The following is an 18200-nucleotide window of genomic DNA, read 5'->3' as shown; positions in this document are numbered from 1 at the left end:
GATGCAAAACGACGATTTCTCGCCGATTTTCGTTGTTTTCTGGCTTGAATTCGCAAAGAAGAGCACGAAATCTACAAAATCATCACTTTTTACCAAGATTCAACGGCTGAATTGCAAGAAAACAGCAGAATTCTGCACGAAATCATCAAAATTCTTAGAGAAAACCGCATATTTCGATGCAAAACGACGATTTCTCGCCGATTTTCGTGGTTTTCTGGCTTGAATTCGCAAAGAAGAGCACGAAATCTACAAAATCATGACTTTTTACCAAGATTCAACGGCTGAATTGCAAGAAAACAGCAGAATTCTGCACGAAATCATCAAAATTCTTACAGAAAACCGCATATTTCGATGCAAAACGATTATTTCTCGCCGATTTTCGTTGTTTTCTGGCTTGAATTCGCAAAGAAGAGCACGAAATCTACAAAATCATGACTTTTTACCAAGATTCAACGGCTGAATTGCAAGAAAACAGCAGAATTCTGCACGAAATCATCAAAATTTTTAGAGAAAACTGCATATTTCGATGCAAAACAACGATTTCTCGCCGATTTTCGTTGTTTTCTGTCTTGAATTCGCCAAGAAGAGCACGAAATCTACAAAATCATAACTTTTTACCTAGATTCAACGGCTGAATTGCAAGAAAACAGTAGAATTCTGCACGAAATCATCAAAATTCTTACAGAAAACCGCATATTTCGATGCAAAACAACGATTTCTCGCCGATTTTCGTTGTTTTCTATCTTGAATTCGCCAAGAAGAGCACGAAATCTATAAAATCATGACTTTTTACCTAGATTCAACAGCTGAATTGCAAGAAAAGAGCAGAATTCTGCACGAAATCATCAAAATTCTTACAGAAAACCGCATATTTCGATGCAAAACGACGATTTCTCGCCGATTTTCGTTGTTTTCTGGCTTGAATTCGCAAAGAAGAGCACGAAATCTACAAAATCATGACTTTTTACCAAGATTCAACGGCTGAATTGCAAGAAAACAGCAGAATTCTGCACGAAATCATCAAAATGCTTACAGAAAACCGCATATTTCGATGCAAAACGACGATTTCTCGGCGATTTTCGTTGTTTTTTGGCATGAATTTGCAAAGAAGAGCACGAAATCTACAAAAGCATGACTTTTTACCAAGATTCAACTGCTGAATTGCAAGAAAACAGCAGAATTCTGCACGAAATCATCAAAATTCTTAGAGAAAACCGCATATTTCGATGCAAAACGACGATTTCTCGCTGATTTTCGTTGTTTTCTGTCTTGAATTCGCAAAGAAGAGCACGAAATCTACAAAATCATGACTTTTTACCAAGATTCAACGGCTGAATTGCAAGAAAACAGCAGAATTCTGCACGAAATCATCAAAATTCTTAGAGAAAACCGCATATTTCGATGCAAAACGACGATTTCTCGCTGATTTTCGTTGTTTTCTGTCTTGAATTCGCAAAGAAGGGCACGAAATCTACAAAATCATGACTTTTTACTAAGATTCAAAGGCTGAATTGCAAGAAAACAGCAGAATTCTGCACGAAATCGTCAAAATTCCTAGAGAAAACCGCATATTTCGATGCAAAACGACGATTTCTCGCCGATTTTCGTTGTTTTCTGGCTTGAATTCGCAAAGAAGAGCACGAAATCTACAAAATCATGTCTTTTTACCAAGATTCAAAGGCTGAATTGCAAGAAAACAGCAGAATTCTGCACGAAATCATCAAAATTCTTACAGAAAACCGCATATTGCGATGCAAAACGACGATTTCTCGCCGATTTTCGTTGTTTTCTGGCTTGAAATCGCAAAGAAGAGCACGAAATCTACAAAATCATAACTTTTTACCAAGATTCAACGGCTGAATTGCAAGAAAACAGCAGAATTCTGCACGAAATCATCAAAATTCTTACAGAAAACCGCATATTTCGATGCAAAACGATGATTTTACGCCGATTTTCGTTGTTTTCTGGCTTGAATTCGCAAACAAGAGCACGAAATCTACAAAATCATCACTTTTTACCAAGATTCAACGGCTGAATTGCAAGAAAACAGCAGAATTCTGCACGAAATTATCTAAATTCTTAAAGAAAACCGCATATTTCGATGCAAAACGACGATTTCTCGCCGATTTTCGTTGTTTTCTGGCTTGAATTCGCAAAGAAGAGCACGAAATCTACAAAATCATCACTTTTTACCAAGATTCAACGGCTGAATTGCAAGAAAACAGCAGAATTCTGCACGGAATCATCAAAATTCTTAGAGAAAACCGCATATTGCGATGCAAAATGACGATTTCTCGCTGATTTTCGTTGTTTTCTATCTTGAATTCGCAAAGAAGAGCACGGAATCTACAAAATCATGATTTTTACCAAGATTCAACGGCTGAATTGCAAGAAAACAGCAGAATTCTGCACGAAATCGTCAAAATTCTTAGAGAAAACTGCATATTTCGATGCAAAACAACGATTTCTCGCCGATTTTCGTTGTTTTCTATCTTGAATTCGCAAAGAAAAGCACGAAATCTACAAAATCATGACTTTTTACCAAGATTCAACGGCTGAATTGCAAGAAAACAGCAGAATTCTGCACGAAATCATCAAAATTCTTAGAGAAAACCGCATATTTCGATGCAAAACGACGATTTCTCGCCGATTTTCGTGGTTTTCTGGCTTGAATTCGCAAAGAAGAGCACGAAATCTACAAAATCATGACTTTTTACCAAGATTCAACAGCTGAATTGCAAGAAGCAGAATTCTGCACGAAATCATCAAAATTCTTACAGAAAACCGCATATTTCGATGCAAAACGACGATTTCTCGCCGATTTTCGTTGTTTTCAGGCTTGAATTCGCAAAGAAGAGCACGACATCTACAAAATCATGACTTTTTACCAAGATTCAACGGCTGAATTGCAAGAAAACAGCAGAATTCTGCACGAAATCATCAAAATTCTTAGAGAAAACCGCATATTTCGATGCAAAACGACGATTTCTCGCTGATTTTCGTTGTTTTCTGTCTTGAATTCGCAAAGAAGAGCACGGAATCTACAAAATCATGACTTTTTACCAAGATTCAACGGCTGAATTGCAAGAACACAGCAGAATTCTGCACGAACTCAACAAAATTCTTACAGAAAACCGCATATTTCGATGCAAAACAACGATTTCTCGCCGATTTTCGTTGTTTTCTGGCTTGAATTCGCAAAGAAGAGCACAAAATCTACAAAATCATCACTTTTTACCAAGATTCTACGGCTGAATTGCAAGAAAACAGCAGAATTTTGCACGAAATCATCAAAATTCTTACAGAAAACCGCATATTTCGATGCAAAAGGACGATTTCTCGCCGATTTTCGTTGTTTTCTGGCTTGAATTCGCAGAGAAGAGCACGAAATCTACAAAATCATGACTTTTTACCAAGATTCAACGGCTGAATTGCAAGAAAACAGCAGAATTCTGCACGAAATCATCAAAATTCTTAGAGAAAACTGCATATTTCGATGCCAAACAACGATTTCTCGCCGATTTTCGTTGTTTTCTGTCTTGAATTCGCCAAGAAGAGCACGAAATCTACAAAATCATGACTTTTTACCAAGATTCAACGGCTGAATTGCAAGAAAACAGCAGAATTCTGCACAAAATCATCAAAATTCTTAGAGAAAACTGCATATTTCGATGCAAAACAACGATTTCTCGCCGATTTTCGTTGTTTTCTATCTTGAATTCGCCAAGAAGAGCACGAAATCTACAAAATCATGACTTTTTACCAAGATTCAACGGCTGAATTGCGAGAAAACAGCAGAATTCTGCACAAAATCATGAAAATTCGTACAGAAAACCGCATTTTTCGATGCAAAACGACGATTTCTCGCCGATTTTCGTTGTTTTCTGGCTTGAATTCGCAAAGAAGAGCACGAAATCTACAAAATCATGACTTTTTACCAAGATTCAACATCTGAATTGCAAGAAAACAGCAGAATTCTGCACGAAATCCACAAAATTCTTAGAGAAAACCGCATATTTCGATGCAAAACGACGATTTCTCGCCGATTTTCGTGGTTTTCTGGCTTGAATTCGCAAAGAAGAGCACGAAATCTACAAAATCATGACTTTTTACCAAGATTCAACGGCTGAATTGCGAGAAAACAGCAGAATTCTGCACGAAATCATGAAAATTCGTACAGAAAACCGCATTTTTCGATGCAAAACGACGATTTCTCGCCGATTTTCGTTGTTTTCTGGCTTGAATTCGCAAAGAAGAGCACGAAATCTACAAAATCATGACTTTTTACCAAGATTCAACGGCTGAATTGCAAGAAAACAGCAGAATTCTGCACGAAATCATCAAAATTCTTACAGAAAACCGCATATTTCGATGCAAAACAACGATTTTTCGCCGATTTTCGTTGTTTTCTGGCTTGAATTCGCAAAGAAGAGCACGAAATCTACAAAATCATCACTTTTTACCAAGATTCTACGGCTGAATTGCAAGAAAACAGCAGAATTTTGCACGAAATCATCAAAATTCTTACAGAAAACCGCATATTTCGATGCAAAACGATTATTTCTCGCCGATTTTCGTTGTTTTCTGGCTTGAATTCGCAAAGAAGAGCACGAAATCTAAAAAATCATGACTTTTTACCAAGATTCAACGGCTGAATTGCAAGAAAACAGCAGAATTCTGCACGAAATCATCAAAATTCTTACAGAAAACCGCATATTTCGATGCAAAACGACGATTTCTCGCTGATTTTCGTTGTTTTCTGGCTTGAATTCGCAAAGAAGAGCACGAAATCTACAAAATCATGACTTTTTACTAAGATTCATCGGCTGAATTGCAAGAAAACCGCAGAATTCTGCACGAAATCATCAAAATTCTTACAGAAAGCCGCATTTTTCGATGCAAATCGACGATTTCTCGCCGATTTTCGTTGTTTTCTATCTTGAATTCGCAAAGAAGAGCACAAAATCTACAAAATCATGACATTTTACCAAGATTCAACAGCTGAATTGCAAGTAAACAGCAGAATTCTGCACGAAATCGTCAAAATTCTTAGAGAAAACCGCATATTTCGATGCAAAACGACGATTTCTCGCCGATTTTCGTTGTTTTCTGGCTTGAATTCGCAAAGAAGAGCACGAAATCTACAAAATCATGACTTTTTACCAAGTTTCAACGGCTGAATTGCAAGAAAACAGCAAAATTCTGCACGAAATCGTCAAAATTCTTACAGAAAACCGCATATTTCGATGCAAAACGATTATTTCTCGCCGATTTTCGTTGTTTTCTGGCTTGAATTCGCAAAGAAGAGCACGAAATCTACAAAATCATGACTTTTAACCAAGATTCAACGGCTGAATTGCAAGAAAACAGCAGAATTCTGCACGAAATCGTCAAAATTCTTACAGAAAACCGCATATTTCGATGCAAAACGACGATTTCTCGCCGATTTTCGTTGTTTTCTGGCATGAATTTGCAAAGAAGAGCACGAAATCTACAAAATCATGACTTTTTACCAAGATTCAACGGCTGAATTGCAAGAAAACAGCAGAATTCTGCACGAAATCATCAAAATTCTTAGAGAAAACCGCATATTTCGATGCAAAACGATTATTTCTCGCCGATTTTCGTTGTTTTCTGGCTTGAATTCGCAAAGAAGAGCACGAAATCTACAAAATCATCACTTTTTACCAAGATTCTACGGCTGAATTGCAAGAAAACAGCAGAATTCTGCACGAAATCATCAAAATTCTTACAGAAAACCGCATATTTCGATGCAAAACGACTATTTCTCGCCGATTTTCGTTGTTTTCTGGCTTGAATTCGCAAATAAGAGCACGAAATCTACAAAATCATGACTTTTTACCAAGATTCAACGGCTGAATTGCAAGAAAACAGCAGAATTCTGCACGAAATCATCAAAATTCTTAGAAAAAACTGCATATTTCGATGCAAAACAACGATTTCTCGCCGATTTTCGTTGTTTTCTATCTTGAATTCGCCAAGAAGAGCACGAAATCTACAAAATCATGACTTTTTACCTAGATTCAACGGCTGAATTGCAAGAAAACAGCAGAATTCTGCACGAAATCATCAAAATTCTTACAGAAAACCGCATATTTCGATGCAAAACGACGATTTCTCGCCGATTTTCGTTGTTTTCTCGCTTGAATTCGCAAAGAAGAGCACGAAATCTACAAAATCATGACTTTTTACCAAGATTCAACAGCTGAATTGCAAGAAAACAGCAGAATTCTGCACGAAATCATCAAAATTCTTACAGAAAACCGCATATTTCGATGCAAAACGACGATTTCTCGCCGATTTTCGTTGTTTTCTGGCATGAATTTGCAAAGAAGAGCACGAAATCTACAAAATCATGACTTTTTACCAAGATTCAACGGCTGAATTGCAAGAAAACAGCAGAATTCTGCACGAAATCATCAAAATTCTTAGAGAAAACCGCATATTTCGATGCAAAACGACGATTTCTCGCTGATTTTCGTTGTTTTCTATCTTGAATTCGCAAAGAAGAGCACGAAATCTACAAAATCATGACTTTTTACCAAGATTCAACGGCTGAATTGCAAGTAAACAGCAGAATTCTGCACGAAATCGTCAAAATTCTTAGAGAAAACCGCATATTTCGATGCAAAACGACGATTTCTCGCCGATTTTCGTTGTTTTCTGGCTTGAATTCGCAAAGAAGAGCACGAAATCTACAAAATCATCACTTTTTACCAAGATTCAACGGCTGAATTGCAAGAAAACAGCAGAATTCTGCACAAAATCATCAAAATTCTTAGAGAAAACCGCATATTTCGATGCAAAACGACGATTTCTCGCCGATTTTCGTTGTTTTCTGGCTTGAATTCGCAAAGAAGAGCACGAAATCTACAAAATCATCACTTTTTACCAAGATTCAACGGCTGAATTGCAAGAAAACAGCAGAATTCTGCACGAAATCATCAAAATTCTTAGAGAAAACCGCATATTTCGATGCAAAACGACGATTTCTCGCTGATTTTCGTTGTTTTCTATCTTGAATTCGCAAAGAAGAGCACGGAATCTACAAAATCATGACTTTTTACCAAGATTCAACGGCTGAATTGCAAGAAAACAGCAGAATTCTGCACGAAATCATCAAAATTCTTACAGAAAACCGCATATCTCGATGCAAAACGACGATTTCTCGCCGATTTTCGTTGTTTTCTGGCTTGAATTCGCAAAGAAGAGCACGAAATCTACAAAAACATAACTTTTTACCAAGATTCAACGGCTGAATTGCAAGAAAACAGCAGAATTCTGCACGAAATCATCAAAATTCTTACAGAAAACCGCATATTTCGATGCAAAACAACGATTTCCCGCCGATTTTCGTTGTTTTCTGGCTTGAATTCGCAAAGAAGAGCACGAAATCTACAAAATCATCACTTTTTACCAAGATTCTACGGCTGAATTGCAAGAAAACAGCAGAATTCTGCACGAAATCTTCAAAATTCTTACAGAAAACCGCATATTTCGATGCAAAACGACGATTTCTCGCCGATTTTCGTTGTTTTCTGGCTTGAATTTGCAAAGAAGAGCACGAAATCTACAAAATCATGACTTTTTACCAAGATTCAACGGCTGAATTGCAAGAAAACAGCAGAATTCTGCACGAAATCTTCAAAATTCTTACAGAAAACCGCATATTTCGATGCAAAACGACGATTTCTCGCCGATTTTCGTTGTTTTCTGGCTTGAATTTGCAAAGAAGAGCACGAAATCTACAAAATCATGACTTTTTACCAAGATTCAACGGCTGAATTGCAAGAAAACAGCAGAATTCTGCACGAAATCATATAAATTCTTAGAGAAAACTGCATATTTCGATGCAAAACAACGATTTCTCGCCGATTTTCGTTGTTTTCTATCTTGAATTCGCCAAGAAGAGCACGAAATCTACAAAATCATGACTTTTTACCAAGATTCAACGGCTGAATTGCAAGAAAACAGCAGAATTCTGAACGAAATCGTCAAAATTCTTAGAGAAAACCGCATATTTCGATGCAAAACGACGATTTCTCGCCGATTTTCGTTGTTTTCTGGCTTGAATTCGCAAAGAAGAGCACGAAATCTACAAAATCATCACTTTTTACCAAGATTCAACGGCTGAATTGCAAGAAAACAGCAGAATTCTGCACGAAATCATCAAAATTCTTAGAGAAAACCGCATATTTCGATGCAAAACGACGATTTCTCGCCGATTTTCGTGGTTTTCTGGCTTGAATTCGCAAAGAAGAGCACGAAATCTACAAAATCATGACTTTTTACCAAGATTCAACGGCTGAATTGCAAGAAAACAGCAGAATTCTGCACGAAATCATCAAAATTCTTACAGAAAACCGCATATTTCGATGCAAAACGATTATTTCTCGCCGATTTTCGTTGTTTTCTGGCTTGAATTCGCAAAGAAGAGCACGAAATCTACAAAATCATGACTTTTTACCAAGATTCAACGGCTGAATTGCAAGAAAACAGCAGAATTCTGCACGAAATCATCAAAATTTTTAGAGAAAACTGCATATTTCGATGCAAAACAACGATTTCTCGCCGATTTTCGTTGTTTTCTGTCTTGAATTCGCCAAGAAGAGCACGAAATCTACAAAATCATAACTTTTTACCTAGATTCAACGGCTGAATTGCAAGAAAACAGTAGAATTCTGCACGAAATCATCAAAATTCTTACAGAAAACCGCATATTTCGATGCAAAACAACGATTTCTCGCCGATTTTCGTTGTTTTCTATCTTGAATTCGCCAAGAAGAGCACGAAATCTATAAAATCATGACTTTTTACCTAGATTCAACAGCTGAATTGCAAGAAAAGAGCAGAATTCTGCACGAAATCATCAAAATTCTTACAGAAAACCGCATATTTCGATGCAAAACGACGATTTCTCGCCGATTTTCGTTGTTTTCTGGCTTGAATTCGCAAAGAAGAGCACGAAATCTACAAAATCATGACTTTTTACCAAGATTCAACGGCTGAATTGCAAGAAAACAGCAGAATTCTGCACGAAATCATCAAAATGCTTACAGAAAACCGCATATTTCGATGCAAAACGACGATTTCTCGGCGATTTTCGTTGTTTTTTGGCATGAATTTGCAAAGAAGAGCACGAAATCTACAAAAGCATGACTTTTTACCAAGATTCAACTGCTGAATTGCAAGAAAACAGCAGAATTCTGCACGAAATCATCAAAATTCTTAGAGAAAACCGCATATTTCGATGCAAAACGACGATTTCTCGCTGATTTTCGTTGTTTTCTGTCTTGAATTCGCAAAGAAGAGCACGAAATCTACAAAATCATGACTTTTTACCAAGATTCAACGGCTGAATTGCAAGAAAACAGCAGAATTCTGCACGAAATCATCAAAATTCTTAGAGAAAACCGCATATTTCGATGCAAAACGACGATTTCTCGCTGATTTTCGTTGTTTTCTGTCTTGAATTCGCAAAGAAGGGCACGAAATCTACAAAATCATGACTTTTTACTAAGATTCAACGGCTGAATTGCAAGTAAACAGCAGAATTCTGCACGAAATCGTCAAAATTCCTAGAGAAAACCGCATATTTCGATGCAAAACGACGATTTCTCGCCGATTTTCGTTGTTTTCTGGCTTGAATTCGCAAAGAAGAGCACGAAATCTACAAAATCATGTCTTTTTACCAAGATTCAAAGGCTGAATTGCAAGAAAACAGCAGAATTCTGCACGAAATCATCAAAATTCTTACAGAAAACCGCATATTGCGATGCAAAACGACGATTTCTCGCCGATTTTCGTTGTTTTCTGGCTTGAAATCGCAAAGAAGAGCACGAAATCTACAAAATCATAACTTTTTACCAAGATTCAACGGCTGAATTGCAAGAAAACAGCAGAATTCTGCACGAAATCATCAAAATTCTTACAGAAAACCGCATATTTCGATGCAAAACGATGATTTTACGCCGATTTTCGTTGTTTTCTGGCTTGAATTCGCAAACAAGAGCACGAAATCTACAAAATCATCACTTTTTACCAAGATTCAACGGCTGAATTGCAAGAAAACAGCAGAATTCTGCACGAAATTATCTAAATTCTTAAAGAAAACCGCATATTTCGATGCAAAACGACGATTTCTCGCCGATTTTCGTTGTTTTCTGGCTTGAATTCGCAAAGAAGAGCACGAAATCTACAAAATCATCACTTTTTACCAAGATTCAACGGCTGAATTGCAAGAAAACAGCAGAATTCTGCACGGAATCATCAAAATTCTTAGAGAAAACCGCATATTGCGATGCAAAATGACGATTTCTCGCTGATTTTCGTTGTTTTCTATCTTGAATTCGCAAAGAAGAGCACGGAATCTACAAAATCATGATTTTTACCAAGATTCAACGGCTGAATTGCAAGAAAACAGCAGAATTCTGCACGAAATCGTCAAAATTCTTAGAGAAAACTGCATATTTCGATGCAAAACAACGATTTCTCGCCGATTTTCGTTGTTTTCTATCTTGAATTCGCAAAGAAAAGCACGAAATCTACAAAATCATGACTTTTTACCAAGATTCAACAGCTGAATTGCAAGAAAACAGCAGAATTCTGCACGAAATCATCAAAATTCTTAGAGAAAACCGCATATTTCGATGCAAAACGACGATTTCTCGCTGATTTTCGTTGTTTTCTATCTTGATTTCGCAAAGAAGAGCACGAAATCTACAAAATCATGACTTTTTACCAAGATTCAACGGCTGAATTGCAAGAAAACAGCAGAATTCTGCACGAAATCATCAAAATTCTTACAGAAAACCGCATATTTCGATGCAAAACGACGATTTCTCGCCGATTTTCGTTGTTTTCTGGCATGAATTCGCAAAGAAGAGCACGAAATCTACAAAATCATGACTTTTTACCAAGATTCAACGGCTGAATTGCAAGAAAACAGCAGAATTCTGCACGAAATCATCAAAATTCTTAGAGAAAACCGCATATTTCGATGCAAAACGACGATTTCTCGCCGATTTTCGTGGTTTTCTGGCTTGAATTCGCAAAGAAGAGCACGAAATCTACAAAATCATGACTTTTTACCAAGATTCAACAGCTGAATTGCAAGAAGCAGAATTCTGCACGAAATCATCAAAATTCTTACAGAAAACCGCATATTTCGATGCAAAACGACGATTTCTCGCCGATTTTCGTTGTTTTCAGGCTTGAATTCGCAAAGAAGAGCACGACATCTACAAAATCATGACTTTTTACCAAGATTCAACGGCTGAATTGCAAGAAAACAGCAGAATTCTGCACGAAATCATCAAAATTCTTAGAGAAAACCGCATATTTCGATGCAAAACGACGATTTCTCGCTGATTTTCGTTGTTTTCTGTCTTGAATTCGCAAAGAAGAGCACGGAATCTACAAAATCATGACTTTTTACCAAGATTCAACGGCTGAATTGCAAGAACACAGCAGAATTCTGCACGAACTCAACAAAATTCTTACAGAAAACCGCATATTTCGATGCAAAACAACGATTTCTCGCCGATTTTCGTTGTTTTCTGGCTTGAATTCGCAAAGAAGAGCACAAAATCTACAAAATCATCACTTTTTACCAAGATTCTACGGCTGAATTGCAAGAAAACAGCAGAATTTTGCACGAAATCATCAAAATTCTTACAGAAAACCGCATATTTCGATGCAAAAGGACGATTTCTCGCCGATTTTCGTTGTTTTCTGGCTTGAATTCGCAGAGAAGAGCACGAAATCTACAAAATCATGACTTTTTACCAAGATTCAACGGCTGAATTGCAAGAAAACAGCAGAATTCTGCACGAAATCATCAAAATTCTTAGAGAAAACTGCATATTTCGATGCCAAACAACGATTTCTCGCCGATTTTCGTTGTTTTCTGTCTTGAATTCGCCAAGAAGAGCACGAAATCTACAAAATCATGACTTTTTACCAAGATTCAACGGCTGAATTGCAAGAAAACAGCAGAATTCTGCACAAAATCATCAAAATTCTTAGAGAAAACTGCATATTTCGATGCAAAACAACGATTTCTCGCCGATTTTCGTTGTTTTCTATCTTGAATTCGCCAAGAAGAGCACGAAATCTACAAAATCATGACTTTTTACCAAGATTCAACGGCTGAATTGCGAGAAAACAGCAGAATTCTGCACAAAATCATGAAAATTCGTACAGAAAACCGCATTTTTCGATGCAAAACGACGATTTCTCGCCGATTTTCGTTGTTTTCTGGCTTGAATTCGCAAAGAAGAGCACGAAATCTACAAAATCATGACTTTTTACCAAGATTCAACATCTGAATTGCAAGAAAACAGCAGAATTCTGCACGAAATCCACAAAATTCTTAGAGAAAACCGCATATTTCGATGCAAAACGACGATTTCTCGCCGATTTTCGTGGTTTTCTGGCTTGAATTCGCAAAGAAGAGCACGAAATCTACAAAATCATGACTTTTTACCAAGATTCAACGGCTGAATTGCGAGAAAACAGCAGAATTCTGCACGAAATCATGAAAATTCGTACAGAAAACCGCATTTTTCGATGCAAAACGACGATTTCTCGCCGATTTTCGTTGTTTTCTGGCTTGAATTCGCAAAGAAGAGCACGAAATCTACAAAATCATGACTTTTTACCAAGATTCAACGGCTGAATTGCAAGAAAACAGCAGAATTCTGCACGAAATCATCAAAATTCTTACAGAAAACCGCATATTTCGATGCAAAACAACGATTTTTCGCCGATTTTCGTTGTTTTCTGGCTTGAATTCGCAAAGAAGAGCACGAAATCTACAAAATCATCACTTTTTACCAAGATTCTACGGCTGAATTGCAAGAAAACAGCAGAATTTTGCACGAAATCATCAAAATTCTTACAGAAAACCGCATATTTCGATGCAAAACGACGATTTCTCGCCGATTTTCGTTGTTTTCTGGCTTGAATTCGCAAAGAAGAGCACGAAATCTACAAAATCATGACTTTTTACCAAGATTCAACGGCTGAATTGCAAGAAAACAGCAGAATTCTGCACAAAATCATCAAAATTCTTAGAGAAAACTGCATATTTCGATGCAAAACAACGATTTCTCGCCGATTTTCGTTGTTTTCTATCTTGAATTCGCCAAGAAGAGCACGAAATCTACAAAATCATGACTTTTTACCTAGATTCAACGGCTGAATTGCAAGAAAACAGCAGAATTCTGCACGAAATCATCAATATTCTTACAGAGAACCGCATATTTCGATGCAAAACGACGATTTCTCGCCGATTTTCGTTGTTTTCTGGCTTGAATTCGCAAAGAAGAACACGAAATCTACAAAATCATGACTTTTTACCAAAATTCAACGGCTGAATTGCAAGAAAACCGCAGAATTCTGCACGAAATCATCAAAATTCTTAGAGAAAACTGCATATTTCGATGCAAAACAACGATTTCTCGCCGATTTTCGTTGTTTTCTATCTTGAATTCGCCAAGAAGAGCACGAAATCTACAAAATCATGACTTTTTACCTAGATTCAACGGCTGAATTGCAAGAAAACAGCAGAATTCTGCACGAAATCATCAAAATTCTTACAGAAAACCGCATATTTCGATGCAAAACGACGATTTCTCGCCGATTTTCGTTGTTTTCTGGCTTGAATTCGCAAAGAAGAGCACAAAATCTACAAAATCATGACTTTTTGCCAAGATTCAACGGCTGAATTGCAAGAAAACAGCAGAATTTTGCACGAAATCATCAAAATTCTTACAGAAAACCGCATATTTCGATGCAAAACGACGATTTCTCGCCGATTTTCGTTGTTTTCTGGCATGAATTCGCAAAGAAGAGCACGAAATCTACAAAATCATGACTTTTTACCAAGATTCAACGGCTGAATTGCAAGAAAACAGCAGAATTCTGCACGAAATCATCAAAATTCTTAGAGAAAACCGCATATTTCGATGCAAAACGACGATTTCTCGCGGATTTTCGTTGTTTTCTGGTTTGAATTCGCAAAGAACAGCACAAAATCTACAAAATCATGACTTTTTACCAAGATTCAACGGCTGAATTGCAAGAAAACAGCAGAATTCTGCACGAAATCATCAAAATTCTTACAGAAAACCGCATATTTCGATGCAAAACAACGATTTCTCGCCGATTTTCGTTGTTTTCTGGCTTGAATTCGCAAAGAAGAGCACGAAATCTACAAAATCATCACTTTTTACCAAGATTCTACGGCTGAATTGCAAGAAAACAGCAGAATTCTGCACGAAATCATCAAAATTCTTACAGAAAACCGCATATTTCGATGCAAAACGACGATTTCTCGCCGATTTTCTTTGTTTTCTGGCTTGAATTCGCAAAGAAGAGCACGAAATCTACAAAATCATGACTTTTTACCAAGACTCAACGGCTGAATTGCAAGAAAACAGCAGAATTCTCCACAAAATCATCAAAATTCTTACAGAAAACCGCATATTTCGATGCAAAACAACGATTTCTCGCCGATTTTCGTTGTTTTCTGGCTTGAATTCGCAAAGAAGAGCACAAAATCTACAAAATCATCACTTTTTAAAAAGATTCTACGGCTGAATTGCAAGAAAACAGCAGAATTTTGCACGAAATCATCAAAATTCTTACAGAAAACCGCATATTTCGATGCAAAAGGACGATTTCTCGCCGATTTTCGTTGTTTTCTGGCTTGAATTCGCAGAGAAGAGCACGAAATCTACAAAATCATGACTTTTTACCAAGATTCAACGGCTGAATTGCAAGAAAACAGCAGAATTCTGCACGAAATCATCAAAATTCTTAGAGAAAACTGCATATTTCGATGCCAAACAACGATTTCTCGCCGATTTTCGTTGTTTTCTGTCTTGAATTCGCCAAGAAGAGCACGAAATCTACAAAATCATGACTTTTTACCAAGATTCAACGGCTGAATTGCAAGAAAACAGCAGAATTCTGCACAAAATCATCAAAATTCTTAGAGAAAACTGCATATTTCGATGCAAAACAACGATTTCTCGCCGATTTTCGTTGTTTTCTATCTTGAATTCGCCAAGAAGAGCACGAAATCTACAAAATCATGACTTTTTACCAAGATTCAACGGCTGAATTGCGAGAAAACAGCAGAATTCTGCACAAAATCATGAAAATTCGTACAGAAAACCGCATTTTTCGATGCAAAACGACGATTTCTCGCCGATTTTCGTTGTTTTCTGGCTTGAATTCGCAAAGAAGAGCACGAAATCTACAAAATCATGACTTTTTACCAAGATTCAACATCTGAATTGCAAGAAAACAGCAGAATTCTGCACGAAATCCACAAAATTCTTAGAGAAAACCGCATATTTCGATGCAAAACGACGATTTCTCGCCGATTTTCGTGGTTTTCTGGCTTGAATTCGCAAAGAAGAGCACGAAATCTACAAAATCATGACTTTTTACCAAGATTCAACGGCTGAATTGCGAGAAAACAGCAGAATTCTGCACGAAATCATGAAAATTCGTACAGAAAACCGCATTTTTCGATGCAAAACGACGATTTCTCGCCGATTTTCGTTGTTTTCTGGCTTGAATTCGCAAAGAAGAGCACGAAATCTACAAAATCATGACTTTTTACCAAGATTCAACGGCTGAATTGCAAGAAAACAGCAGAATTCTGCACGAAATCATCAAAATTCTCACAGAAAACCGCATATTTCGATGCAAAACAACGATTTTTCGCCGATTTTCGTTGTTTTCTGGCTTGAATTCGCAAAGAAGAGCACGAAATCTACAAAATCATCACTTTTTACCAAGATTCTACGGCTGAATTGCAAGAAAACAGCAGAATTTTGCACGAAATCATCAAAATTCTTACAGAAAACCGCATATTTCGATGCAAAACGACGATTTCTCGCCGATTTTCGTTGTTTTCTGGCTTGAATTCGCAAAGAAGAGCACGAAATCTACAAAATCATGACTTTTTACCAAGATTCAACGGCTGAATTGCAAGAAAACAGCAGAATTCTGCACAAAATCATCAAAATTCTTAGAGAAAACTGCATATTTCGATGCAAAACAACGATTTCTCGCCGATTTTCGTTGTTTTCTATCTTGAATTCGCCAAGAAGAGCACGAAATCTACAAAATCATGACTTTTTACCTAGATTCAACGGCTGAATTGCAAGAAAACAGCAGAATTCTGCACGAAATCATCAATATTCTTACAGAGAACCGCATATTTCGATGCAAAACGACGATTTCTCGCCGATTTTCGTTGTTTTCTGGCTTGAATTCGCAAAGAAGAACACGAAATCTACAAAATCATGACTTTTTACCAAAATTCAACGGCTGAATTGCAAGAAAACCGCAGAATTCTGCACGAAATCATCAAAATTCTTAGAGAAAACTGCATATTTCGATGCAAAACAACGATTTCTCGCCGATTTTCGTTGTTTTCTATCTTGAATTCGCCAAGAAGAGCACGAAATCTACAAAATCATGACTTTTTACCTAGATTCAACGGCTGAATTGCAAGAAAACAGCAGAATTCTGCACGAAATCATCAAAATTCTTACAGAAAACCGCATATTTCGATGCAAAACGACGATTTCTCGCCGATTTTCGTTGTTTTCTGGCTTGAATTCGCAAAGAAGAGCACGAAATCTACAAAATCATGACTTTTTACCAAGATTCAACGGCTGAATTGCAAGAAAACAGCAGAATTCTGCACGAAATCATCAAAATTCTTAGAGAAAACCGCATATTTCGATGCAAAACGACGATTTCTCGCCGATTTTCGTTGTTTTCTGGCTTGAATTCGCAAAGAAGAGCACGAAATCTACAAAATCATGACTTTTTACCAAGATTGTAACGGTATAAATTTGTGTTAGGGATTTGTAACGTGACAATTTCGAGTTAAACGGGAAGGTGTTAGAAAGGGTTGATTTTCGAGACCTTTTGACTCCTGTAATTTATTGGTTGCCTATTTTAGTGTAACCGCATGGCGAGTTACATTGTCCGTTACGAATTCTGCTCAATTATGTTTATAGTTACCAGTTTGTTAGGTACCAGTTCGGAGGTGACTGGAGGAATACGTTTGAGCCTCAGAATTTTAGCTGGAGGACTGCTACAAGTTCCTCAGGGTTGTCTAGGTTGCAACTCTTTAGTTTTCATCTTTGCTTCAACTTTTCTAACTTCTATTTTCTTCCTTTTCACAACCACGTTAGCCTGCTTGGTGTTGATCGTGTCGTGGGTCGTTCTTCTTTTTGACCGCAACATCAACGGTGCTACTCTTGCTATTTTTTTCTTCTTGCGATTGTTTATTTTGTTCATAGTGTGCGTTGAGGTCTACGATTGGTTGATGAATAATTTTCCAGCTGTTTACTTACCGTTGGCTTCGTTTTGCTACTCTTTACGATCACTTTCATTCTTTGTTTTGATTCGAATAACCCCAAATTTTCACCTGTCAAGGGGTCACCTTCTCAATGACGAAATGTGACGTAGAGCCGAAGAAGCGATAGCAGCCATTCTGGTTCCGTGGTTCTCTTGCGTTTTAGATCTCGTGGCGTACGGTGCTCCAGAGTGTTTCGGTATTTTGGAATTTGGAGTGTGACTTAGTGGCCTTTTTGGTTTGATTGGTACATTGGTATCTGGATTGGGTCACTAAGGTTCCTGGAGGCAACCGGAATTTGTCGGGTCTCGAGATCGAGTAAAGCCACCACGACGTGAACCACGTGGAAAACTTTAAGGCCGCTTTCCATCGTAGTAAGTAAAGTATTCCAGTGTATTCATCTTCCTAAGGGTATTTTCCACCCTAGGGCCTTCTATTTTGGGTTCTAGCCTGTTCTATTCTGGGCTATTCTCTGTTTCGTTTTTTTCCCCTTTTGGTTGGGGGTGCGAACTGGAAGTTCGAAACTGGATTGCGGCTGACCGTTTTGACCGAGCCGTACAACCTCTTCCCTGTTGGATTCGGGAAGGCTCACCAGTCGGGAGCACTTAGAGGAGAGTCGGTAGGAGGAGCTGTAGGAGTCAAGGTCAGATCGTTTTATCCACGTTTTTGTTCGAGTCATCGTGTCACCGTTTTGTTAACTTGTTCCTGTAGGAGTTTACGGCTTCACCGTAACCGTCCTTGTTAATTGTTACTTGTAATTAGTAGTTGGGAGATTACAGCTTCACTG

General features: G+C 37.5%; 1 protein-coding gene across 2 annotated transcripts; it reads left to right on the top strand.

Moving 5' to 3' along the window:
* The first annotated feature begins 16913 nt into the window (after positions 1 to 16913).
* Positions 16914 to 17925, top strand: LOC148166695 (uncharacterized). Of its 2 annotated transcripts, none has more exons than XM_088048488.1 (2): positions 16914 to 17787; positions 17841 to 17925. In XM_088048488.1, exon 1 carries the CDS (start codon positions 17024 to 17026, stop codon positions 17519 to 17521), a length of 498 nt encoding a protein of 165 aa, XP_087904614.1. In that variant the 5' UTR covers positions 16914 to 17023; the 3' UTR covers positions 17522 to 17787; positions 17841 to 17925. The 2 variants fall into 2 exon arrangements, with proteins under 2 accessions (XP_087904614.1, XP_087904615.1); XM_088048489.1 differs by having other exon boundaries at positions 16914 to 17784; positions 17841 to 17921.
* The last annotated feature ends 275 nt before the right edge of the window (positions 17926 to 18200 follow it).

The sequence above is a fragment of the Gnatocerus cornutus genome, unplaced genomic scaffold (assembly GCF_029298725.1).
Source record: "Gnatocerus cornutus isolate USDA-ARS CGAHR unplaced genomic scaffold, icGnaCorn1.1 ctg00000022.1, whole genome shotgun sequence".
Classification (NCBI taxonomy): domain Eukaryota; kingdom Metazoa; phylum Arthropoda; class Insecta; order Coleoptera; family Tenebrionidae; genus Gnatocerus; species Gnatocerus cornutus.
The sequence above is the reverse complement of the archived record's forward strand: the minus strand, read 5'-3'. Positions and strand labels throughout refer to the sequence as shown.